Consider the following 26,757-nt stretch of genomic DNA (forward strand, 5'->3'; position numbering starts at 1 on the left):
TAAGGAAATTATATAGGTCATTATGAAGTGACAAGTGCTATGTAGAAAGAAAAAGTAAAATGGGGTGAGGGGAATTAGGAATGTTTTATGGGAAAGATGCATCTTTAAATATGTTTGACATTTGAGCCAAGTCAGGAAGGGGGCAAAGGCACGTAGCCCTGTGTATAACTGGGGGCAGAACAATCCAGATGGAGCAGACGGCCAGTGCAAAGGTCCAAAGGCAGAAGCGGTGTGCTTGGTGCGTTTCAGAGACTAGTGGGAGTACCATGAGCAAGGGGAGGTGAGCTCGGCAGGATCACGGATCATTCTAGGGAGTTTGACTTTGACCCTGAGCGAAATAGGGAGTCATTGTATTGTTTTGAGAGGAAAAGTGACACAGTTGTGATTTCCTGTCTGGCTGCTGGGGAGGAGAGTCAGCAGCTTCTGGATCTATTTTGTTGGTAGCCCCATCACGAATTCCTAAAGAATAGTTTGCGAAGCGGGACGGAAAGAGAAAACCCAGGATGATGCTTATAGCTTTGTGACCAAGCACCTAGAAGGGTAGAGATGCCACCAACTGAGAGCAGGGAGGTTTCCAGATAAAGAAAACGTGGAGAGGAGAATAGAGTTCGGGTTTGGACGTGAGGAGTTTTCCATGTCTCCTAGACATCGGAGTGAAGATGAATATCTAAGCCTAAAGTCTGGGCTATAGGATATCGATTTGACATTCATGTACGTGGTAGATGGCATTTAAGCCCATTAACACCATTTATACTTGTTCCTTCCCTTTCCGCATGTGCCTTGTTCCTTCCCACCTCTGCATTTGTTCATGCCATGCCCAATGTCTGCAAGACCTTTGTTCCTGCTCCTAACACATCTACATCCTCCTGCGTCCAACCTGAATCCCATCCGTTCCCACAAAACTGACACCGACCACCCAAAGTGTGCTCTTCCCCTCCCCTCCCCTTTCACATGTGAACATCTCATTTCTCTCCTGAAAATAGGATCTCTTTGAGGACATCTGCTATATGTTCTCATTTATTTTGCATCCCCTGTGGCATTTGGCCCATACTTTGTACCAAGTTGGTGCCAACTGGTACATAAGACTGATTGTTGATGACAAAACTTCAGAAGTTTTGATCTGGTTGTTTGCCGTCTCATAAACTTTATCCCTCTATCAGTTACCATGTGGTTATTTGTTAAACTTATTTAAAATAAGTATATTTCTCCTAGGCTTCTTGGCATGCACACAAAGTATGAATGGATGAATCAGATTGAAATCTTCAACTCAAAAGCCCTTCGGGGGAAAAGTGAAGCCAAGCCTGTCTGGAGACAGACAAGGGATCCGGGCTGGACCTCTTCAGCTCCCCCACCTTTCTCTCTCTCAGACCTGTACCCATGCCCACCGTCAATCACCAGCCGTTCCCACTTTTCACTCCACCAGGAATACCCACGTTAGAGTTGGCCCCCACCTGAACAGGAACCCTATGAAGTCCTCCCTGTTATGTGTACCTGTGGTTCTCAAACTTCAGAAAACACTAGAATCACCTGGAGGGCTTATTAAACTATGGTTTGCTGAGCCCCAGCCCTGACGATTCTGATTGAGTACATCTGGAGTAAGGCGTGAGACTCTGCCCATCTAGCAAGTTCCTAGCAGTGCTGGTGCTACTGGTCCAGGGATCACGCTGTGAGGATACCTGGGGTGCCTTCTCTCTTTGACCTCTCTCTCTGGCTTTGCCACCTGTATTATTCTATTAGTGCTTGAGTCACTCTCCTATCTAGGTTGCTTCCAGGCACACGGGAGCTGTCTCAGCCATGAATCAGGCCACCTGGCCACCACGGATCTCTGGTCTTTATCCTCATCTCAGGGACTGAGAGCCAACCTATGCCCTTGCCGCCAATTTCTTGCTTTATCTTCAGCTTCCTTCCATCAAACTCTCCCCTTTCCTAAATCTTTAATTCCTTCCTCTGACCTGTTCAAATATCCTCAAGTCCCTGCCATCCATAAATTGAGAGACATAAAAATATAAGCAAACCTCTCTGACCCTGTAGCTCTCTCCAATTATCATCCAATACCTGCTTCCCTTTCTCATTCAAGCATCAAGAAGAAATCTCTATCCCTGTCTTGACCCTTGACCTGGCTTCTAGCTACACTTCCAAAGTTTCTCTTGCTAAAGTTGACATCAACCACTGAACTGAAAGCAGTGGAAGTTCTGCTGTCCTTATCTTCCTGGACCACTCGCTCCTGCCTTTCATGCTTTTCCCTTCTTTCTTGAAATCTCTTCCCCTGAATTCTGTGGAAGCCTTATTCCGCTGGGTTTTCCTGGTGCTTCTCCAACTGTTTCTTCTACATTATCTTCTTCATTTCTCTCTTCCTCCTCTGGCAATGCTTCAAATGTGGATGTTGCCCAGGCTTTCATCTGTAACTTCCATCTTTACCGCAGAGCTTCCCCAACCAGTGTGTTGGGAGTTGGCGTTAGAGGAGTTCCCAAGATGTCGATCCGCTGGGGCCTTGGGAACAGCCTGGCCTGCTTCTCCCAGTGTACGAGACACCTAATATTGTTCCTATGTGTGCCATCATGTAACCAACCTTTACTCCCCCAGGTAATTCTATCCTCTTTCCTGGTTTCACTACCAGCACATCATGTTGGCTCCAAAACTTACATACCCAGACCAATTCCATGGGGGAAAATTCGAGAATCACCCTTGAATCTGCCCTTTTCTTTCTCTCCCACACAAAAATAACTTTCAAATGTCTGCTCCTCGCCCTCCTGTCTCCCACTACTCAGAACCCATTATCTCCTGCAGTGGGGAGGGTTCAGTGGCTCAGTCGGTTAAGCATCAGGCTCTTGATTTCAGCTCAGGTCATGATCCCAGGGTCATGAGACTGAGCCCCATATTGAGCTCTGTGCTCAGCATGGAGTTTGCTTAAGATTCTCTCTCTCCCTCATCTCCCATCCCTCCCTCTCTAAAAAAACAAAAAACAAAACAAAGATGACAACAAAAATGAATCTATTATCTCTTGCATGAATTCTTCTAGAACCCTCCTGACTGATCTCCCTGTGGCTTTGTGATTCGTAAATCCACCCCCTACACAGCTGCCAGAAAAGTCTATCTAAAATGCAAATCGAACCACACTAGAGACTTAAAAGCTTCCAGTGACTCATTACCCACAGGATGAAGTCCAAACTCCTTTGCCCACCAGAAACTCCACAACTGAGCCTATTTGTTTCCTCTTTCAGCCTCATTTCCTCCATCACACATCTTGCTTGATTTCTGCCTTCAGGACTTTGCCCCTGAGGTCCTCGATGCCTAGAATGTTCTTGCCCACTTTACCATCAGCCTCCCCAGTCCCTCCCCACCCTCACAGGGAATTGACACGTCTATGTTTTCCAGAATGTCCTAGGCATAATTCTGTTGTTGCCCGAGCACCCTTGCATTGAAATTATCTCCTAAGTTTCTCTCTCCCACTAGATAGCAAATTCTTTCATATCCCCAGTTCGGACGCCATGCCTGACACATAGAAAATACTTCGATAGGGCGCCTGGGTGGCTCAGTGGGTTAAGCCGCTGCCTTCGGCTCAGGTCATGATCTCAGGGTCCTGGGATCAAGTCCCGCATCGGGCTCTCTGCTCAGCAGGGAGCCTGCTTCCCTCTCTCTCTCTCTCTCTCTCTCTCTGCCTGCCTCTCTGCCTACTTGTGATTTCTCTCTGTCAAATAAATAAATAAAATCTTAAAAAAAAAAAAAAGAAAGAAAATACTTCGATAAATCACCAATGGGTAAATGTGGCCTTAGGCTTCTCCAAAAAGGAAAGTATCCCATACATTCTAGAGGCAGCACCTAGATTCCTTCAGAACAAACATAAAGTCCTCAAGCTTTAAACTGGAGGCCAATTTGAAAGAATTGGCCTTTCATTAAAAGATATTTCATTCTTTCATTAAAAGATATTTAGACCAAAATTAGGTCCTGTTGAACTTGGACCCGAGGGACCATTCAAATAACTTTATTTTTGTGAAATCAGGTTTCTATGTGGCTTTATTTGAGCTAAATAATACGTTGCCTTGGAACCTCCATTTTTTTCCCCCTCTTTCATTTTATCCAGGCATCTTGTATAAAATTTGGTAGTTCAGGATATTTTCACATGGCCATCTTAAAAATCTCTCACATGGCTGCAGAGAGATTTTATGGACAAAAAAGCTGGGGCTAAGAGGTTGTGGTCCTCTCCTATCCATGCACAGAGGAACACATGGTCATGGAGGCACTGGCCACTGAGCCAGCAGCCTCCTCCCTCCGATGGGTTCCTCCTTGGGCTGTGTTTCTTTCCTTTCTTCCTGCCTTTTATTCTCTTTGTAGTGAAGTTTGACTCAGAAGTCAAATATATCCTAGAATATCCACAAATTTAACCAGATTTAAGAATTTTTTTGGTAACATGCCCACGCATATACGTGTGACTACCTTTCGCCATACGTACTGATGCTGAATTCTGTACCAGCTGAAATCGCTAGTGGGTACAACAGCTCAGTTAAAATGAACTGAAACCATCCAACCTACTATGGAACCATGATCTCAGAGTTAGAAAGTATCTTCTAGTTCCTGCCGTTCAGCTGCAATTCAGTGCTTGAATGCTTCTGTAGTTGTCCAAACAGAAGGTTCCCCTGTTGTTGCTTGACTGTCCTCCGTGACAAGGAATGCACCATCCCTAAGGGCAGTGTTGCCAATTTCAGAATCTTGGGGGAAATTTCTTCTCTATAGTCTGTTATCTCTCTGTTAATTTCATCACGGTCAAAATAGCAAATGTTCCCAGTTATTAGAGCTACAATCCAACCTAAATCTGGATCCCAACTCCATTGCTTATTAGCAGCTATGAGACAATGGCAAATAATCCAGCCCCAGACCTCAGTCTCTTCATTCATAAAATGGATCAAATGAAATAATATAGGTAAATTAACGAGCATACTAGTATGTTTGCTAAGTACTCAATAAATATTTGTTAAGTCATGAATGTCTCTTCCCTTATCCTTAGGCTAGTTTCAAAGCAGCAACTCTCCGTGTTGAAAGACTGTATTTTCAGGTGCCTGGGTGGCTCAGTGGGTTAAAGCCTCTGCCTTCAGCTCAGGTCATGATCCCAGAGTCTTGGGATCGAGCCACATATCGGGCTTTCTGCTCAGCAGGGGACCTCCTTCCCCCTCTCTCTCTGCCTGCCTTTCTGCCTACTTGTGATCTCTGTCAAATAAATAAATAAAATCTTTTAAAAAGAAAAAGAAAGACTGTATTTTCAATAATAAAAACTGCTTAATTTGGTGCAGTAAACAGAAACAGATGGCTTTCCTCTTAGGAACATAATCTTAACGCAGTCTGGTTGACCAGCACACCCTCATCAGTCTGGTTGACCAGCTCACCCGCATCAGGTAGGAATATGATATGGCAGGAATGCTGTCACTCTGCAAACTGAATCATGCAAATCGAACTTTTGCATCAGGTAGTAAGAAGCATTATTTCAAGGTGCATCCGATTCCTCATCTTGCGACTGAAGCATAAACTGTAAGCCTTCCTGGAATAAATCTTGACAAATCAGGATACAAAAACAGAGACATCTGAAGAGTTGTTGTGTAGAAGGTGGAAGGGGGTGGGGGTGTTCCAGGTAAGTAGAGCTTGGCCAAGTTTCTATCAAAGAAAGTGACTAAGTGACTTCTACTGAAGCCTCTTCAGATTCAAGAAGTCTGTCATTCTTACGAGCAAACCGCACCACAATGATGAGTCCTTGAATACATCCCCTGGGGAGGTTAACCTATCATTTCATCCACCTTTGATCATTGGTTCCATTTGCTTAAGTCCCAGGAGACTACAGCAAACGTGTGTATCAAGGCGTACGAGTGAAGCACACAGTCAAAGATCTACTGGCAGAAAAACGATCCAGGCAGACAAGTAACTCAAGATTCAATGTAAGTCTCGATTTAATTCATTCTAAAGTCTTTGAGAGCCGAAGTCCTCTTTCAAGGTTAGTTATTCCCCTCTCCCTTCTCTAGACACCGGGTCTCCCTTCTCCAGTCTGATGTTAAGTGTCATCGACATGTTATTCTAGATCTGGTAGAGACAGCTTAGAAAAAGCCTCTCTGTAGCATGCAAAATCGGATTAAAACATTCTAATTGCAGACGTCTTCCATCTGAAGCCTACCCTCCATGTCTTCCTGAATAGCTCCGCCCTGCTTCAGATGTTTCAGGAGTTGCACCCAGATCTCCAAAACTGAATCTAGAGTGGGAGTAGTGGTTGGCTACCAAGATGGGTTTGTGATTGCTTAGTCTGTTGATAACATGTAGCCACATGAACGTCATGTGTCGTCGCATGTTGCTGGGTGCAGGACCCAAGAGCAAATATGGCAAGCATGTACAGCATCAAGAACAGGGGCTGGCATAGAAGGCAATGGTTCTTGGGGGCAGGCGGCTCTGCTCAAAATGTGGGCTCAGGCTTCAACACCGCTCCACAATCAAACTGCCGGGATGCATTTCAAGTGAACCAACTCCAGATTCTATTTCCTCCCACCCAAGAACTTTTATTGCACATCTTCTGTCTTCCTTTATTTTGTTTTAAAGTTTTTATTTATTTATTTGACAGACAGAGATCACAGGTAAGAAGAGAGGCAGGCAGAGAGAGGAAGGGAAGCAGGCTCCCTGCTGAACAGAGAGCCCGATGTGGGGCTCGATCCCAGGACCCTAGGATCACGACCTGAGCCGAGGGCAGAGGCTTTAACCCACTGAGCCACCCAGGTGCCCCTGTCTTCCTTTATTTTAAAGCACCTCCTCTCTTCTAGTTCAACAAATGAGTTGATAAAAATACAATTGGAGTAATTTGCTCCTTGTCTGTTTCTAGCGCAGTGTTTCTTCTGTCCGCTCAGAAGTCATGGGGGTGTGCGTTTCAAATATCCATACTAATTTGGTCTCTTGAGGGAGAGAAAGGAGGGGATTCAAACTTATTTTTTTAGATTTTATTTATTTATTTGAGAGAGAGAGCATGAGCAGAGGGGGGAAGGGCAGAGGCAGAGGGAGAAGGAGACTCCCCGCTGAGCAGAGAGCCGTTGCAAGGATTGATCCCAGGACCCTGAGGTCGTGATCCAAGCCAAAGGCAGATGCTTAACCACCTGAGCCACCCAGGCACCTGAGAGAGGGAATTCAGAGGCTATTCCAAAGGAACCACAGCTCTGTGGAAGTAACGTGGATTGGCCACAGCTACAGCCAAAATTGTGAGATCTAAGGACGTTCCAGTCATGGTGTCAATGGGGAAGGCAAGAATCACAGATCAAAGTCGTAGTCAAGGAACAGATATTGTATCTGCCCGGTGTGAGTGAGCTCTCACTCACCCCTTGGCATCATTGTCAATACATCATTCAGTGACAAGGCACAAGGCCAAACACAATTACAGAAAAAGACAAGAAAGAATAGTATTTCTAAATGGGAGCCATAACTATATTCTTCTTTGAAAAATTACCTAACATCTTTTGCTTAAGATCTGTGACTATCACATAATATGTTTTCATTATTTTTTTTGACATTTCACTCTTTCAGAGATGTAACAATATAAACATAATTCATAATAGGCCATATTGTTTAATTTTTTTTTAATTGCAGATTCTAGGTCTCTGTCCCATGTCTTATTAATGTAGAGATTTTGAATGGGAGCCAGAGAATGATCATTTTTAACCTATTCCTTGGGTGATTCCTTTGCACATCTGAGTTTGAGAACTTGACCAGAGAGCGAAGAACAGAGGTTTAAGCCTCACACAGCCAGCGTTCTTATCTCTACCTGGATCACAGTTTGTTGAGCTACTGTTGTGGGCCCAGTGACACTGACAATGTTAAAGTGAAAAAGAGACCAAAATCTGTGTTCAAAAAATACAAGACCGCATAACAAACTCTAGACTAAAGACAAAGGACCAGGCAGCACAGCCATGTGATATGGGGAGTACGGTACTATTTGCATAAAGACAGTTTAAAGTGCACTTCCCTGTGTTGTCACATTGGATGGACACACTAGTCCTGTGAAATTGATATTTACACGGTTTCCCATTTTACAGATGGAAACATTGAGAAGAAGAAGAGGCAGGAAGTGATGGTTCTCAGGTTGCACAGTCAGCAGGTGGCAGGTCTTCTGGCTCCCAATTCAATATTCCTTTAAAAGGGACAGATTGATGCGGACTGTGTAGAACAATCTGTGATTCATGCTGCCTTAGTCCCTTTGGGCGCTATAACAAAATACCACAGATGGGGTGGCTTCTAAGAAGCGAGCATTTATCTCTCACAGCTCTAGAAGCTGGAAGTCCAAGTTCTGGGGGCCAACATGGCCAGATTCTGATGAGGACCCTCTTCTGGGTTGCAGACTGCTGACTTCTGATTACACCCCCACTTGGAGGAAGGGCCTAAGGAGCTCTCTCAGGGCTCTTTCATAAGAGCGCTAATACCATTCATGATGGTTCCCCCTCATGACCTACTCAGCTCCCAGAGTCTCCAGCTCCTAATATCATCATGCTCCGGGTTTGGATTTCAACATGGATTTTGGAAAGACATGAACATTCAGACCGTAGCCCATGCAAACAAGGAAATTAAAACACAGGAAAATATATTGTGTGGAAAGAACTTGCAGAATAAGAAAGGTACAAACCCACCCTAACTATGGTACTCATTCTCGGGAACCAAGTGCATGGGCAACAGGAACTTAACTTTGTCTACAGGTTCATATATATTACCTGAGATCTCAACACTCATGTCTTACTCTCAGCCTTGCTCCAAAGCCCTGTTAAACTCAGGTAATTAAATGCATATTTTCCCAAAATATGGTTATTTGGGCTTACGGTATCTCCATTATAAATTGATTTTACCATCCACCTGTTAACCATTATTCTAGAAGATCTATATATCTCAAGAAGGACACCATATTCCTAGGAAGACCTGTTTCCATCCTTGTGCAAGTGCAACCTGGTGAGCAGAAATCATGGAGAATCAGGTTGCTGGGGGGGCACTCGGGGTTCTAATCACATGGGTAATACTGAACCTCCCTTCTCTTTTTCATGCCAGTGTCCAGGCAACAGTGAGTTGAATGTCTTAAACAAGTTCAGATGGGAAGCAATCCTTAGGCATTTAAACTTTGCTACTGACAGCTCGGGTAATAACAAATGAGAGGCCAGCTTGAGGAGAATGGAGACCCAGAGCTGTATGGTAATACAGCTCTGTCATATAGAGCATTCTAGGCCAAGGGCCCAAATCCTGGAACCTGTACATGTTCCTTTCTATGGCAAAGTCGATGATTCAGCTAAGGAACTTCAGAGGAAGGACCTACCCTAGTTTATCCAAGGAGATACTACCTTGCCTTACGTTGAATGCTAGCACCTGCCCCTCATGAGAGAGGCTTTGAGAGAGAGACATAAATGGCACAGAGGAGAAGACACACAAAACAGCAAGGGGCAGGGAAGTCAGAAGGCAGAGGTTGGAGTCACGCAGACACAAGCCCAGGAATGCGGGCAGCCACAGAAAGCCGGAGGATGCAAAGGGTAGACACTGCCCTTGAGTCCCACAGGGAGCACAGCCCTGCCAACACGGTGACTTGGGCTCCCGGCTCCCAGAACCATACAGATAGATATTTCAGTTTCTTTAAGCCACCCGGATTGTGGCAATGTCTCACAGGAGACCTAGGAAGTCAACACACATATATGATGTAAGTCCCTCCGGATACGTCTTCTTGAGGAAGTATCTACTGATGCCCAAGTTGGTGCTCTACTCTCTGTGACAACACTTTGACAAGCTTACACAGGCTGTGCTAATGCATCTTTACCACACTTTCCTTCCAGAACATCTGTTTTTGATACCATGAAATATTTTTCACATCTTTGCAGTAGGAATCAAAAGGAGAGAAATCCCTTTCACCGAAGAGATTTTCACCAAAGACTGGACTTAAAATCACTTCTGTACATCCTCGCCATGAGCCTGTGGTTTCACACTATTACTGTGGACATCTGGTTTTAAGTCATGGTTTTTCTCTTCCTTTTTCAGTTTTTTCTGTGTTATTCTTTACCATACTACTCGATCTTCAATCAGAATATTTAAAATATGAGCCATTCACCCACAGCTAGTACCAAAAATATATATGTGTATATACCTAATTAGACTTTTGATGTAGATTTTTGTTACATGCTTTTTTTCAATTACATGATTTCAGTTGGGCTTCATAAAAGCAAATCATTGAAAAAGTCTAATAACATCACAAAATTCAGTGAACTCTCGGTTATCTATAGTAAAAAACAAAAAGGGATAACAAGAGGAAGCAATAAGGCTAATAGCCACAATTTTTTCATTTTTCTTTGAAATTGAGTGAATGATTTGCAGGCTCTTGAGCTTTCTAATCAAGTTTTTCTTAAGCTATCATAAAGATTCGTTTAAAATCATTGAGTACACAACAGCTGGCATGAGGGTAGAAATTTTAACTTACAAAGTAGGAAATAGAGATCAGTCTGGAGTAAAAATTATTAGCAGCACAGGGGTTTACAGGGCACTGTGGAGGACATACCGATGAGCCTGGGATCAGCGTCTGTTGTTCAGTTTCTTTGATTGGTTTATGGGCATGCTAATAACTATTGCCCATTCATCAAAATGCTATAGTGAGGAACAATAAGGAATAGACAGGAAAGTTATTTGAGATTAATATTCTACATAAACATGAAGGAAAATACATGAAGTTTTCTAGGTTGTTTGGGAAGGCCTGAACTGAAGAACATGTTAAGACGAGACAGCCCAAGTGGGAAATATGTTTGGATTATATCAGTCTTAAATTATAAATATTATATACACGTACAGACCGAAAGTTAGCTGTTTCCGTTGTCATGATTCTTTTACATCAACCTCGATTGTTTGCTTTCCAAGTCATAACGACTTTCCTCTTCTCTATTTTCCTAAATCATTACACTTAAATTAGCTGCTGAAATCTCCATGCCAAGAACACATAAAATAGAGCCATATTGTCAGCTGGGTTGTCTTGGTTAATAATATTTCCTAATTATTTCTGGAAGGAAAACATTGTAAACACAGAAAGAAGCATGACAACAGTAACTATTGATGGAAGAATCTGGAGGAACAGCAGGTAAATGGGTGCCATATAGTGCATTTATGGCCTAGAGTAATTGAAAGTGTTTGATCTTTTGTTGAGAGATGGCGAAACTCTGTAAGGCAGATGTGTGTTGCCTAGCTCCGTCCGTAACTGTCTGCCTCTCTATCAACACTGCTGGCTACAGGTCTGTTTGTTACATACCCAGCTGCTGTTTTGCAGCTCCAATCAACAGGCACACGTCAGTCACCACCGAGTGCAAACACGGTGATGTCCGTATCTGCAATTTGCATTTGGATTTCTCGTGAAGCGTTTAAAAGAAGTAAGGCAATTGGCAACTGTATATTATAGCAACTCAAGGTGCTCTGATTCCTCTGAAGCTTTGAAAAACACATGCAAGACATCTTTTCTGCACTAAAAGTAAAGGCTCCTTTCTCAGTCTGTTTTAACCCTTCCTTCTGGCTCGAAGTGATCATGGGCAGCTCCTTTCTTCTCACTGGGCCTCAGAGCCCTTGTGAATAGAAGCAGAGAGTTGGGTTCTTCCCATCTCAGGGCTCAGTTTGCCTTGATAGCTTTTCCTGACCTCAGAACATGTTCCACCCACTGCCAACCCTATCCCCAACTTCCAAGGCCAAGCTGAAGCCCTCTCTGTTCTGAGAAAGATGAGTCACCTTTCCGCTAGTTCAAATAGAACTTTGCAGATTGAGTTTTCAAGGGAAACGAGGAGCAGAGAAATCACAGAAAGCACGAGGCCGATTATGGAGAGCACAAATGTTCTGACACTAACTTAATGTCTAGTCGAAGATGGTATCGGTGGCACCACAGAGATGACTTCGAAGCCTGGGTCTCCTCCTGTCACCTCAGTTCTCTCTGGGATAGATAAGAATTCTTACTAATGATAGTTATCATTTATCGTTAGGCTCTGATAGAGGGACTTAAGAGTTTTCATTTATATACTTTACAACATATGCCATTTGTCAACAGGAAGCACAACGGACTTGAGAGGGTTGTTAAGAGGACTTGAGAGAATCCATTGTGCTATCTGAAAAATAGCTATTTTTCAAATGAGGAAAATAAATATCAGGTAGAAAGCAGTGGAGTGTAGATTTGACCCAGGTTTGCTGGATTGACTTTGTTTTGCCTTCTTAATTTACATCTCTGGTCCAAGGAAGGACTAGCACTGGAATAACCACTTTGTCTCAGGCCCTCCACTCAGTGCTCTTGTGACCCTTCAGGTTCCAGGCATGATGGTGAGTCATGACCTTTGACCTCATCCCTTCTGTCCCTGCAGTGGTTCTTGTAGGTTGTTTACAGGATGCCACACCCAGTCTCAGTTAGAACCATTACCCTCTGTGTCTGTGATGCCCAGACATCCTTAGAAGAACTAGACACTATCAGACTCATATGTCTTGATGTCCTTCTAGAACCTATCTCTAGCTCTGTCCTAGAACTTGCTTCCAGACTGTCGTTCCTCTCTGTCATTCCGCACCACTCCTGGACCTCTGATCTCTTGGGCTCACCATGGCACCTGGCCTCTCTATCAAAAGAGGAAAACACTTCCTGAACCAGAGTCATACCACACCACACTGACCTTGCAGACTCTTCTCTGCTGCTCTCCTAGAGATCTCAAGGATCTACCTCACCCAGCCTACTGCTCACTGCCCTTTTCCTCTTGCCTGTAGCTTCCTCTCCTGTGCCTTTTGATAAAGTATGTTTTCATTTTTTAATATTACCTAACTACCTGAGAAGCTGGTATCCCATGGCTCACTCCATGGGAATGGATATAGAACGTCACTTCGCCCTTAAGAAGGCAGAGAGAATATCGGCTCCCTTTCAAGGGCTGGAAGAGACAGAACCCTGAGCCCAGAGAATGCAGAGTTTATCAGGTCAGGTGACCTGCTATCTCTGTTGATTCACCTCTTATATGCTCTCCTAGTCTCCATGGTGTCCAGCATTCTCTCATAACTTCACATACTATCAGACTCATATGTATATTCCTGATACATATAACAGCCACTAAGGAAAGGAAGAGTAATTTCCTTATGCTCTTAACTTCTCATGAAATATTGGGAAAAGATGAAACAAGGTAGACCACCAATGGTCTCATTTCCTAGACACTAAGCCAATTTTTAGTGTTCGATGCTAATTCTGATGCTAATGCGGATATCAAAAGCAGTCTTTACTGATTTTAATCAAGATATTACCCCCCCAAAACCTGCTGAAACTTGGACAATGTATAGGTTGTGCTACTTCTCTTTGGTATTCTAATGGTGGTAACTTAATAATGAAGAGGCTAAAAGAAGAAGACTATAAAATGATTATCCATGCTTTAAATTTAGGGAGTCAGCCATACCTTCCTTTTTCAAGGAAGAAATCCCAGCCGTTGTAGCCATGACTGTCTTGTCAAATCGAAGAACAAAGCACTTGTAAGTGAAATTGAATCCACAGTTAGAAGAAGGATAAGATTTGGGTAGTGGTCCCAAGCTCTGAAGATATACGAGTGCAAAAATGCCTGTACAACCATTACAAGAAATACCCACGCTCTTCTCTGATTTCTTAAAATTTGCTATAAAGATCACTTTTTGCCTCAACTCTCATAAACTGAACCCACCCTACCATGTGATATGGCTTTATGATGATTTTCCTGGTTGCCTGGACTCAACAGATGGTCATCGATTGACCCAGTGTGTGTCTTCCTGCTTTGCTAGTGTTTTGTTTTTCTTATTTTTTCAGAAGTAACTGTCCCTCTGTGTTTGATTGCTAAATCTCTTAGGAAAACTGTTATTTTTCTTTAATAAGTACATGTTACTTTTTTTTCTGAATTGCCGGCAGAAGGATCCTACTTATTTGTAATGTTTTCAAGGGAATCAGTGTCTACCCTGGGAGTGTCTCCCCCACATCTTTTGCTCCCTCTTATATTTCAGGGCTTTGCATATCCTTTTTAAGGTTGCCAGCTAACCCCCTTTATGAGCCCAGAAAGAATTAAAAAAGAAAAAAAAAATGTTTTCTGAGCAGGCAATGCCTTGTCAACTCAAAATGCCCATGTTTGAATACAGAGGTACATATTATGTCCTTGGCATTCATTTGAATGGACGCTTTATCTATGCCTTTCAAAATCGCCCATTGTCTGACTTTAATTAGCCCACTATCCTGCCTTGTTTATAGAATTGAACCACATTTCCAGGGCTTTCCAAGTTCCCCACCCAACCACCTGCTCTTTCACAATTCCAGAAAATTTTTAAAATAATAATAATAAAGGCGAACCTTTTGCAAGCAACTTATTTTTTCAGCTGTTCTAGTAGTTCTGTAGGTTTTTTTTTTTTTTTTTTTTTTTAATACCACGAAATCTAAAATATTTCCTGGTGGTGAATTCTTTCCCGCAGCTTGCAAAAATCATCGAGCTCTGCGGTTAAACAGCCACGGCGAGTCCACGTGGCCAGGCTGAACTTTCTGCATATTCTGTTACAGCTGTAGTACACAGGACCATTTGTCCCCAAGTAGCTAGTGGCTCCTGTTGTCCTTACATGTATTTCTGTATTTTTTACAGAAATACAAATAACATTCCAAAGGCACACCCCGGGTAAAAGAAATTCATTTCACTTTGTAACTTAGGCAACAGAAATCACTTTCTCACAGAGACAGCCTGGACGTCATTTCATGCCAAGCAGGAGAGTTTTAACCATAAAATGTCAAGAAACTGTCAGAAAGTTGGAATTCTGTAATTGTGTTAGCTTTCCAAAGGACATAAAATACTTTATACACCAGAAATGTAAGACACTTGGAATCATAGTTTGTTGTTTTTTTTTTAATTTTGAGATTTACCATAAAGATATGCCCTAAATTCTATTTTTTTAACTTTTATTAAGGAGCTGTTTTAATTACCAAAGAATGCATAGTAAAATTGCATAGTAAAATGCTTACTCATCCCCTCGTCCTACTTTCCCAGGGTCACAACACTGAGTTCCATGTACAATCTTCCAGAATTTCGCTATGACATTTTATTAAAAAGAAATTATGTTGTTGTACCAACAAGTCAATGAACATCAAAATCTATGTTCAATATTTACCCGTACTATTACAAACATGCATAAATTCACATTCTCGTGGTAAATTCCCTTTCCCCAAGAGAGAGTCTAAAGACTTGAGGTCTTCAGTTTTAGCTCTATACATTTGAGGGCTGTAAGCAAATGATTTAACCCTTTTATGTCTCTGTTTCATATCAACTGTGTAGTACTTACTTTGCCAGAGGCTGGTGATAATGAAAACCAAGGGCACAGAACCAGATGAGCGATGTCTTTGTGAGATAAATCCTGGGCAATCTAGGGCTTTGCAGACAAAAGGCAAATGTTTTCAAGCATAGATGTGTCAATATTCCTTCCTCACAAATGCTTATTGGACCTATACAATATACTATTAAACCATTTCAGAATGTAGGGGTTTTCTCTTTATAAATAGTATAATCTGAGGGAGACATACCAGTCCCCTCTTCACACGCAAGCATCAGCAGGGACGTTGGTGATAAAGAAGAAAAGACAGAGAAAGAGCCCTGGGAATTGGTACATCTGGAACAGGTAGCCCCCAGCCCTTAGCAGCACTCACACAGCAAGTGTCAGCCCTTGGCAGGCTCTAAAACAAAGCCACCTCGAATTTGATATAAATGTTACATGCTGACCTCCTGACACTCTGCCCCAAGGACAGCCCATCAGACCCCCTCATCACTGGATCTCTGTTCAGTTGCAACAGCCCCTACACTCATCCATCATATCCATTCCTGACCCACCATATTTAGCACCAGATTCAATTTGCTAGAATGCCAATACAACTGTGTCCACACGGCTAATGAGTTTCTAAAAGACCATTGCCTGCTATAGGGCAAAGTCCAAGCTCCTCAGCATGGCTCATAAAAACCCTTTATAACCCGGCTCCTACACCCTCCACCACTTCTCCTCAGCCTTCTGTCTGCATGCTTCCTGCCATTTTCATGTCCATGACACACTGGCCACACATTCCAGCCTTTGCTTTTCTCCTCAAATACAATGGCCCATATCCTGTCTGCTTCCTGATTTCCTCTCATCCTTCAAAACCAGACTCATATCTCTCCCACAATATAGTGTGTTCAGCCGCCTTCCCCCAGTCCCTCCTCGCACCTGGGAGTCTCCTTTCTCTTGCCTGCATTCCTTCATCCTTCAGTGTCCATTTTAAGCCCTCTATACCTCAGTTTCCCCCCTTGTCTGACTTCCAGAGTGTGTAGAGCATGGGCCACACTCTAGTGCATGGGTGCATGGACTCCAGTATCTCCAGGACTCCAGTATGATATGCTCAGTTGCCTCCCCCCAGGCAGCAACTCACTGCACCCCACCCCCACTATACGATCTAGCCTGCGCCTCCACCATACGATCTAGCCTGCACTGGAGTTCATGAGCTCTGCACTGTGAGAGACTTTGTCCTGGGTGCGTCTGCACCAGTTACTTGCTGCTGCGTGAGAACCCACCCTAACCTTAGTAGGTGACAATAACTATTACCTATATTTCTCACAGTTCTGTGGGCTGGCTGGATGTTTGGCTGATGGTTTCCCCGTGGCTCAGTCATAAAATGGCCCTTAGCTGGAGGTTCATCCATGCTGGGAGTCCAAGATGGCCTCCTTCACATGTCTGGCAGTTGGTACTCGCCGTCAGAAGGAGCACTGGAATTCACTTCCACAGTCACTCATCCTCCAGAATTTGAGACTGACTTCCTTAAGAGATGATAAGGCGGGTGAACAGATGATAAGAGATTTCAAGCAGGAGAAGGTGAATGTTACACGTCCTCTTGAGGCCTAGACTCTGAAGTACACACCACATCACTTCTGTTACATTCTGTTAGAGCAAGTGACAAAACCATCCTAGACTCAGGAGGTAGAGGGACAGACTCCACTTCTGGGTGGGAGAGGCTGCAAGCATGGTGGCCATAGTTAATCTACCACAGACGTCTTGTCTCCCAAAGTAGATCCCAATCTAAGCTCTGGAGTTGCATTTCGTCTCGAACTTGCAACACTCAGCCCCACGCCTCGCCCATCAGAGGTGCCCAGGAAGTGACGTAACTTGCTTGTTACATCACTGAGGAGCAGAAATTCGGTAGTCAGAGACTCTGGGTTGAAATCTGATTCTGGAATTTACTAGAAGGGCAATATTGAGCATAGTACTTAACTTCTCTGATGCTTGGCTTTGGTTTCCTTGTTCATAAACCTGATATGATAATATCTAGTTTATAATAAGATAACCTCATATAAAGGACCTGACACATGGTAGATAGATGCTTCCAACTGTAGTTCCTATTCATCATGAACTGTTTTTCTTATTTATGGTTAAATTACTATGCAGCTCAGATAAGTGGCCCATAAATCAAAACCTGCCTCAAACATTGCAAAATGAATAAAATTTGGCATTGTTCATTCATAGTATAAGATTTCACACCAGTCAGAATGTCCCTGCTCCTACCACATACTTTAACATTAACAGAGGCATCTGATTCTCCATGCCCATTTTCTTCTGGAAAAAGGTATTCCAACCTAACATGGATAACCATGGACTCACTGTGTTACCTCCAGCATTGACTTCATATTCATTTCAAAGTTGAAGGAAAACTACATGACCTATGGTGGGTCTAAATCCAGATCTTAAAACCTGATTTTAGGGGCGCCGGTGTGACTCATTGGTTAAACGTCTGAACTCTTGGTTTTTGGCTCAGGTCATGATCTCGCACTCGTGGGACCCAGACCCGCATCAGGCTCTGCACTCAGTGTGTAGTCTGCTTCAGACTCTTTCTTCTTTCCCTTCTGCTCATTCCCTCTCTCTCTCTCTCTCTCTCTCAAATAAATATATAAATCTAAAACAAGCAAACATGGCTCTAGAATGTTGAGTATAGTATCACCAGCTTGACCCATCTCTCGACCATAGGTGTAATGACAATGAGATATTAAATATATAAAGTGCTACGGATTCCTTTAAAAGGGAGCCCAGCTATTCATAAGGGTCTATGATTGTTATTTTAGCATTAGTAGCAAAAATTAAAGAGACGCTTTCTAAACTATGTCATTAGAATTTAAAAATACACCATATACCAGGATGAAAAACCTTACACCAGTCAGGATCTTTTCCTTAGTACATTACAAGATATTTCTTTAAATAGGCTGGCACCCAAAATATTATAGGGTCATAAAAATGATGATAAATATAGTCAAGGTGAAACTCCTAATCTTATCACTTTACTACCTTGGTGACCCATTAGTTCAAATTAACTCATTTTCATGGAGGGGCTTTGGGGCAGCTGTGAGGCTGCTGTGTAAGCTACAGGAAGTTGCAGACTGGCAAATTTCATTCAAATATAAACCTCTGAATTTGGCTACCTGGCATTGCAGGATCCTGTTGTTTGCAGTATGCAAAATAAAAATTATATACCATCTTGCTTGGTCAAAAGTTATGGGTTCTTCAATATTATTCCTGAAGGATTCATAGAATAAGAAGTAAATGTATGAACATAATATATTGGACAAGGAAGAAAGGAATGTAAGTTTTCCCTTCGTATGTGCAATGACAATTAGTGACATGCTAAAGACTCATATTTTAGGCTCTTCTCTCTCAACCTATAAAATCTGAGAATGAGATGGAATGAGCACCAGCTCTGAAATCTTTCCAGTGAAGTCCTTCCCAGTCCCTACCCAGGGCCTTTAGAACTCAATTCTTTGTTGTTCTTTGAGGCAAACTGACATGATGCATTATCACTGCCTTTTATATTTACCCCCCTTAATATTTCCCAGGCCACCAGAGAGAGGGCAGGTCGCGTTAGAGCTAATAATTTGATGAAAATATTTTATGTCATAATTATAGTAATGGGTCATAGGAGTCTATCAAAGTTTGTCAAAGTTTATCAAATTGTATGTTTAAAATTTGGGAATTTAATTATATGTAAATTGTACCTCAATAAAGCTGATCCCCCAAAATAGTATATTCATAAATATGTGTGTGTGTGTGTGTGTGTGTGTGTGTGACAGGAGAGTATCAATCTCACTAAGTCTTCTTGTCCCTAAGTCTCACGTATACCAAAAAAAATGTTAAACTATATATGATATGTTCATATTTTTGTTTTTGAGATATTAAAATGCATGGGAGACAGCATGGTGCTTTAGTTAAGAAATGAGTTCTGAAATTCCAAAGATGCTTATTGGATCTCACCCACCACTATCACTGTCAGGTCCACCTACTAAATAACATGGGTTATTTCTCTGTTCTCTAGTCCTTCATCATTAAGATGAGAATAATATTACCTATCTTTGGGGATTGTGGTGATTATTAAATGAAATAATATGTATAATACATGTGGGCGTGTGGTTAACAGTTTGCTTATGAAATAACAAGTATGGGTTTATGAATTATTTCTATTATAATTTAAATCCCTATGAGAGAATTCAGAAATTATGAGAAAATAGAATCTTATGCTAGAAATATATCTACATATAGTTGCAATATTTAGCTATTCAATTGTTTTGGTCAGACTAGATGGTCTGGAGGTAGGAAAATCTCATCCACAACAAAACTGGGTACTGCATAAAACACATTTTAATCAGTTGTTGACCTGGCAGGAAATAAGGGAAATCTCTGAAGCAAGAGGGACACTGGGGGAGAAGTGTTGGCATGGGAGTCTGGAGAAAAGTTTGATCAGAAATTAAGCCATTGAGTGATGAGAAGGTGATCACACCAAAAAGGCAAGTTCCCCTGAGAACGGGTGTCCAAATCAGCCTTATGCATGAACTGGTCCTTGAACAGTAACCAAGTTTGGGGAGCTGAACTTGGGACTCCAGGATCAACCTGGGGAAACTGGAAGGGAACTGGCTCCCTAGAAATATAAACATAAATCTTCTAGGGGAAGCAGTCTCAAATTAGGACCCCAGATTTTTACAGATTAAGGTTCATCAGATATAAACTTCAACCAAAGACCACCAAATGCATAAGGAAGCAAACCATTATGAGTGAGAGTCAGCATAAACAGTAAACAAATTAAAATTCCTAGAACTTTTAGATAGTAGAATTACCAAATACAAAATATACAGTAACTTAATAAATAGGAAACAGTCAACTAGAGACTATCAAAAATTGCCAATCAGGTTTTTTAAAAATCAAATGGAATTTATAGAAACGAAAAAATATGTATTCATTGACCATTTTTAAATGCAGTGTATGAGTAAACAACCAACTAACTACATTGAAGAAAGAGTTAGTGAACTGGATATAGATCTGAAGAAGTCTGTAGCCATTTATAGCAAAATACAGAACAGAGACTCATGGATATAGAGAAAAATATTGGGAAGTTTGGGATGAAGAGGATAAAGGTAAAAGGTTTAACATATATCTAAACAGAGTGCTGGAAGGAGAGAATCGTGATGATATAGACAAGGCTATATCTAAAGAGAGGTAAGTTGAAAATTTGTAGAGATAAAATGAGGTTAATTTGAAGAAAACTGAAGACAAAGGGAGTATATTAAAAAGTCGAGATTTTAAAAAATGGGTAGAAGACCTGATTGGAATCTTTTTTCCAAAGAAAATACTACAGATGGCCATTAGACACATGAAAAGATTCTCAACATCACTTATCATCAGAGAAATGTAAATCAAAACCACAATGAGATACCAGCTCACACCTGTCAGAATGGCTACAATCAAAAACACAAAACAACAAGTGTTGGCGAGGATGTGGAGAGAAGGGAACCGTCGTGCACCATTGGTGGGAATGCAAGCTGGTGCAGCCCCTGTGAAAGACAGTATGGAGCTTCCTCAAAAAGTTAAAAATAGAGCTACCCTATGGTCCAGTAATTCCATGACTGGGTCTTTATCCAAAGAATACAAAAACACTAGTTCAGAGACATACATGCTAGAATAGCCAGTTTATGACAGGATTATTTACAGTAGTCAACTTATGGAAGCATCCCAAGAGTCCTTCGGTAGATGAATGGATAAAGAAGATGTGGTGTATATATATACAGTGGACTATTACTCAGCTGTAAGAGGATAAAATCTTGCCATTTCCAGCAACATGGATGGAGCTAGAGGGTATAAAGTAACAAACAGACTCTTAAATACTGAGAACAAACGGGTGGTTGCCATGGGGGAATGGGTAAAATGGGTAAAGAAGATTAAGAGGTACAAACCTCCAGCAACAAAATAAATATCACAGCGATGGAAAGCACAGTACAGGAAACACGGTCAACAATCTCGTAGTTACATTGTATGATGACAGATGGTGACTGCACTCACCACAGTTGAGCACTGAGGGATGTACAGAACTGACAAATCACCAGATTGTACATCTAACCAGTAATAACATCGTGTGTCAACTACACCTCTGTAACAATTTTCTTAAAAAAGCAGTCAGAAAGGGAAAAAAAATTGTCCAAAGTGTAACTGCAAGGTCAACAGCAATCTTGGAAGCCGAAAGACAGTGAGGGGGTACCTTTGAAATAGGGAAAGAGGGAGCCCCTGGGTGGCTCAGTGGGTTAAGGCTCTGCCTTTGGCTCAGGTCATGATCTCAGGGTCCTGGGATTGAGTCCCGCATCGGGCTCTCTGCTCAGTGGGGAGCCTGCTTCCCCTTCTCTCTCTGCCTGCCTCTCTGTCTACTTGTGATCTCTGTCCGTCAAATAAATAAATAAAATCTTAATTAAAAATATTTTAAAAAAAGAAATGGGGAAAGAGGAATAGCTATAAAGTTACAATTGTGGACCTAGCAGTATTATCTTTCAAGTATAAAAGAAAAAGACATGATGTTTTCAGACAAATGGAAACTAAAACATTTTACCACCAACATCACCTACAGGAAAGGAATTTTCTGAAGGATTACTTTAAGAAGATGGAAAATGAATCTTTAAAAAAAAAGTTTTGAAGAAGAGTAAGCAAGAAAATGATAAACATATGAGTAAATCTAATACAGACTTACTTCATAAGATGGTGACAATTATGACATCTAACTTGGGAAGATATAATATAAAGAAATGAGCTAAAATATAAGAGAACACATTCTCATGTAGGTTAGGAGATGCATAGTGAAGGTTAACGTTCTAAGGATTTCGTCAGTGTAAAGACTGAATGCCAGTTTAGTGCTATGAACTGAATGTCTGTGTCCCCTCAGAATTCATGATAGGGATGCCTGAGTGGTTCAGTTGGTCGACCTTCAGCTCAGGTCATGATCCCGGGGTCCTGGGATCGAGCGTCACATGGGGCTCCCTGCTCAGTGGGAAGCCTGCTTCTCCTTCTTCCTCTGCCTGCTGGTCAGCCTGCTTGTGCTCTGTAAGTCAACAAATAAAATCTCAAAAAAACAAACAAACAATCAACAACAAAAAAACACCCTTCTTTAAAAAAAAAAAAAAAAAAAAGCATTCATGTGTAAAGCCCTAAGGCCCATGGTGTTTGGAAATAGGGCCTTTGGGAGTGAATTAGGTTGTGAGGGTGGAGCCCTGGTGAATGGGATTAGTGCCCTCCAAGGAGAAGACACATGAGAGAGATGATCTCTCTTTCTCCCACATGAAGACAGAATGAGAAGCCAGCCATGTGTAAAGCAGGAAGAGGGTCCCCACCCAGACCCCGACCACACAGGCACCTTTCCAGCCTCCCGCACTGGGAGAAATGTTTCCTGTTCAAGCCACCCAGTCTACAGCATCTGGCATAGCAGCTCAAACTGATGAAGACATTTAGGGAAATAATGGGCTCTCTTCAAATATTTGAAGAGCCATATATGGAAGAAGGGATGAACCCAATTGTGTATGGACCAAAAAAGATGAGAAAGAAGAAGGTGATTCTTTTCTGCCTGCTTTGTGACAGTCAGAAGTGCCCAGAGAAGAAGTGGGCTTTCAGAGTGGGCACTGGGCTCCGCAGCCCTGGAAGCTAGCTGCACCCAGTGTTAATAAAGTGGGCTTTGGATTTTGGCCCCGGTGGGAGGTTGCACGAAGCTCTCTATAAAATCTCTTCCAAGGGGCGCCTGGGTGGCTCAATGGGTTAAGCCTCTGCCTTCAGCTCAGGTCATGATCTCAGGGTCCTGGGATCGAGTCCCACATCAGGCTCTCTGCTCAGTGGGGAGCTTGCTTCCTCCTCTCTCTCTGCGTGCCTCTCTGCCTACCTCTCTGCCTACTTGTGTTCTCTGTCAAATAAATAAATTAAATGTTTAAAAAAAAAATCTCTTCCAACTTTTAAGAATCTATAGCTCTGTGAGGGTCAGGAGCGCAGATCCAAAGAACCAGATGTTGAGGACTCTTAATTTCTGCAACAGCTTTTTTCCCTATACCACTTTGTTCCTGGGCATCATGGAGCTAGAATTTGCAACTGTGTATTTTAGGACTCAGCACACCTGGATACCCTTCCTCCAGAGGTCAGCTTCGGCAACATCCCCCCTTCCCCGCCCCAGGATGTGTTCCCTACCCCACTGATCCCAGCTTAGGTGCCCTGCTCACTCCGTCTTTCCCCAACCCCAACACTTCCCACACGACACTGCTGTGACTGCCTCATCATCAGTAACTTGACAGTTACAGTAGGTTTCCTAGGGCTGCAGTAACAAGTGCCCCAAATGGAGGGTGGGGCTCTTAAAGTGATGGAAAGGTATTGTTGCACCATCTGGAGGTTAGAAGTCCAAAATCAAGGTGTCAGCAGGGCCAGATCTCTCTGAAGTCTCCAGGGGGACATACCACCCCCCTCTTCCAGCTGCCCGTGGTTGCTGGTTCGTAACTGGAGGTCGTATCCCTCAGGCCTCTGCTGCTATCTCCACGTAGCCTTCTACCTTCTGTGTCTGTGCCTCTGTGTGTCTTTCTCCTCTGCTTAGAAGGACACCAGTCATGTTGGATTTAGGGTCCCCCCCAATTCAGTATGACCTCATCTTAATGTGGTTATATTTTCAAAGGTCCTGTATGTATATAAATCACTTGATCTACATTTGATATTGCCATGAACAATAAAAAACAGAAGACAGATTAGTCTTCTAGTCTTCACCTAGCCTGTGCTTTTTGGCATGTTTACCAGACTCTAACTTTGGTTTCTCTCATCTCTTGTAAAACTTGGTTCCCTGATACTTGAATTTTTTTTTAAGATTTATTTATTTGAGAGAGTGAGCGAGCACGCTAGCAGGAGGAGATGCAGACGGAGTGGGAGAATCCCGAGCAGATTCCCCCTGCCCTCCGCCAAGTGCCTGAGATCAGGACCTGAATGGAATTCAAGAGCTGGACCCTCAGCTGAGCCCCCCAGGCACCTCCGGACACTTGAATTCTGATTCCCACTTGCCCTCCCAATTTAACCCCCAAATAATCTTAGTATCAGAAAATAAAGCAAATAAAATGTATCCCTAATCTTTTTTTTTTTTTAATTCAAACTTAACAACTAAAGAAAACACTTGCATTCTCTTTGCCTTTTGCCTTCCAGAGCGGTGCCAGCAACCCCCAGTCTCCGTTCACTCAGATGCCCGGTGAGTACTTGAGCTCAAGGAGCAGGTGGTTAATTTCCGTTTGCGTTCAAGTCAGGCTCTGGGGTTTCCGTTCTTTTATAACTGCCTTATGGCACTTTGGAAATTTTACTTTTTCAAACTAGGCATTTTTAAAATGTAAAATCAGTGAAGACAGACTTAATTCAGCCATTCCTGAATTCAGAGTTCATTCTGTCTTGAAGGCAGCCTTTCCATTCCTTGCCCAGCAGAAGCTTACTGAGCAGAAACAATAACCATTAGGCCCTTGATACAATTTTAAAATGTATAAAATTCCAGCACCGTGATCTGACAGATTGTGCACCTGCTTTAAAACAGGAGAGAGGCGGGTGGGCAGATGGAGGAACTACCATTTATTGGGTGCTCTCTAGAGGTCAGGCGCTTAGGTAAGCATCTGGTCTTCATTTCAGGGCATATGTCTCATTACGTCCTCCCGCAGGGATGGGAAAGGGGCATTCTCGTTCTTAGTGACAGGGTTGGGGACTCCCATGAACATGCGTGCACACTCACACACATACACACACATACTCCTTTCAGAAGTGGCCCAGGTTTTCTCAGCAATCTCCGTAAGCTTCAGAGCTGGGTAAGAAGAGGAATGAGAACCACAGGAGATGCCGCTTATCTGACTGTCTCGTTTTGTGTTTCCCAATCATGGTTACCATCCCTGGAATCTGCTCCCTTCTATAGAAGGACATTTTTGCAGCTTTTCTTACTATCTCAAATTATCCTTCCCCTTTAAGGAGAAAAAATATATATGCTGAAGAGAGCACAGGGTTTTTTGTTTTGTTTTGGTTTGGTTTTTTCTTGGTGGTTGTTTTTATTCGGAAATTGGCAGCGAAGACGTGAGATCCTGGAAGCCTCATTTACCTATTCTTCATTCTCTCCTCAGCCTTAATGAGTCCCATGGATATAAATTCATGACACGAAACAGAATTTTTTCTATTGATGTTAATTTTCCACGTGCACATGTTTTTTTCTTCTGTGAAACTATGCTTATGATGAAATCCCTAACCGCAGCTTTCCAATTCACGAGCAGATTAGAAGTTTGGGCTTAGGGAATTTAAGAGGAGAGTAGAGGAGTAGAATTTGATGTAAGTTTCTACACGGAGTTTTGATTTCCTCTGAGTGAATGAATAGATTTACATATAATTGCTGAACCCGGTATTATCCTCCTGGATTTGCAGCAAATGTACGAGACACAAGCTCTGCCCCATGGAGGTGGCAGGTGGTTTAGAAAGAGGGCCGTAACTCCGGTGCGGGAGTAGTGAGCACAACACCCAGTACCACACCGCGTGGCAAGGGCCAAAGAGTCGTGCGGGTAGAGTGATGTGTGACTATGTCCCAGCAACCTGGGAGAAGGGTCTTCTCTCCCTGTGGACGAGAGAGCAGAGTGGGCGGGGACAGAGTCCACAAGTGGCCCGCTCTGTTTGGGGGAAGGTCAGAAAGGCACCCGTATCCTCTCCCAGCTCAGCCTTTCTGTGATCTCGGGGTGCAGATCCCAGCGAATCAGACCACATCCACCACCAGCTGGAATAATCAAACCATCCACTTGACCGAGCTAGAGTCTATGTCCCTGAACATGTTCTAAATGGTCATGAGTTTCCTGCTACAGCCGAGCCGCTGGGCTGGAAGAATGCGGCAAACACCTCTCCCTTTATGGGACAATTCCACTGGCCTTGCCATAAACGAGATTCTTCTTAGCTTCCGCTCCTTCCCCTGTTTTCACCAAGGGAACTTTTTCGTGCGAGGTATTCTTTTCCCCAACTCTCCCAGGGCCCAGGTGAACTGAGTCAGGGACTCGGCATGGACACAAGAGGGCAGCAAATAACATGAGACTCTTCGAAGCCAGAAAACACATTTTTTGAAGTCCTCCGATTCGGTGGCACAGATGCTCACCATCCCAAAGCAGGTGAGCCATCATGCTGCCTGCCGGGTACAAGACACATGTCAGAAGGTCAGTACACAAAGGAGTAGGAGCTACTCTGATGTGGCGTGGGGTTACAGCACCACCGGGTTACAACACCACCAGGTTACAGACTCCCAGAAGCAGCCTGTTGTTAACAGTCCTGTGATATGGGGACAGAGCTCAGACACTGAGAAAAAGACGTTTTCTTTTCCCTTTAGGGCCAGACTTTTCCTAGAGCAGTAACTGGAACACAGGAAATGCACAGTGTGTTGAGTGAGTGAGTGAGAAGAGTTTCCGCACC

The 26,757-nt window shown here is 42.9% G+C and overlaps 1 protein-coding gene across 3 annotated transcripts in view; it reads left to right on the forward strand.

Annotated features, from left to right (window-relative positions):
• CUNH11orf53 (chromosome unknown C11orf53 homolog) overlaps nucleotides 1–26,757 on the forward strand; it is a 49,008-nt gene that overhangs the window by 19,701 nt on the left and 2,550 nt on the right. For all 3 annotated transcript variants that reach the window (XM_045077546.1, XM_013054812.2, XM_013054813.2), the window contains 2 exons: nucleotides 5,812–5,921; nucleotides 24,493–24,535. In XM_045077546.1, the coding sequence (XP_044933481.1) occupies nucleotides 5,812–5,921; nucleotides 24,493–24,535 (153 nt within the window). The remainder of the gene's footprint in view (nucleotides 1–5,811; nucleotides 5,922–24,492; nucleotides 24,536–26,757) is intronic.

This window comes from Mustela putorius, unplaced genomic scaffold, assembly GCF_011764305.1.
Source record: "Mustela putorius furo isolate JIRA1106 unplaced genomic scaffold, ASM1176430v1.1 tig00000198_pilon_pilon_pilon, whole genome shotgun sequence".
In the NCBI taxonomy this organism is placed as follows: domain Eukaryota; kingdom Metazoa; phylum Chordata; class Mammalia; order Carnivora; family Mustelidae; genus Mustela; species Mustela putorius.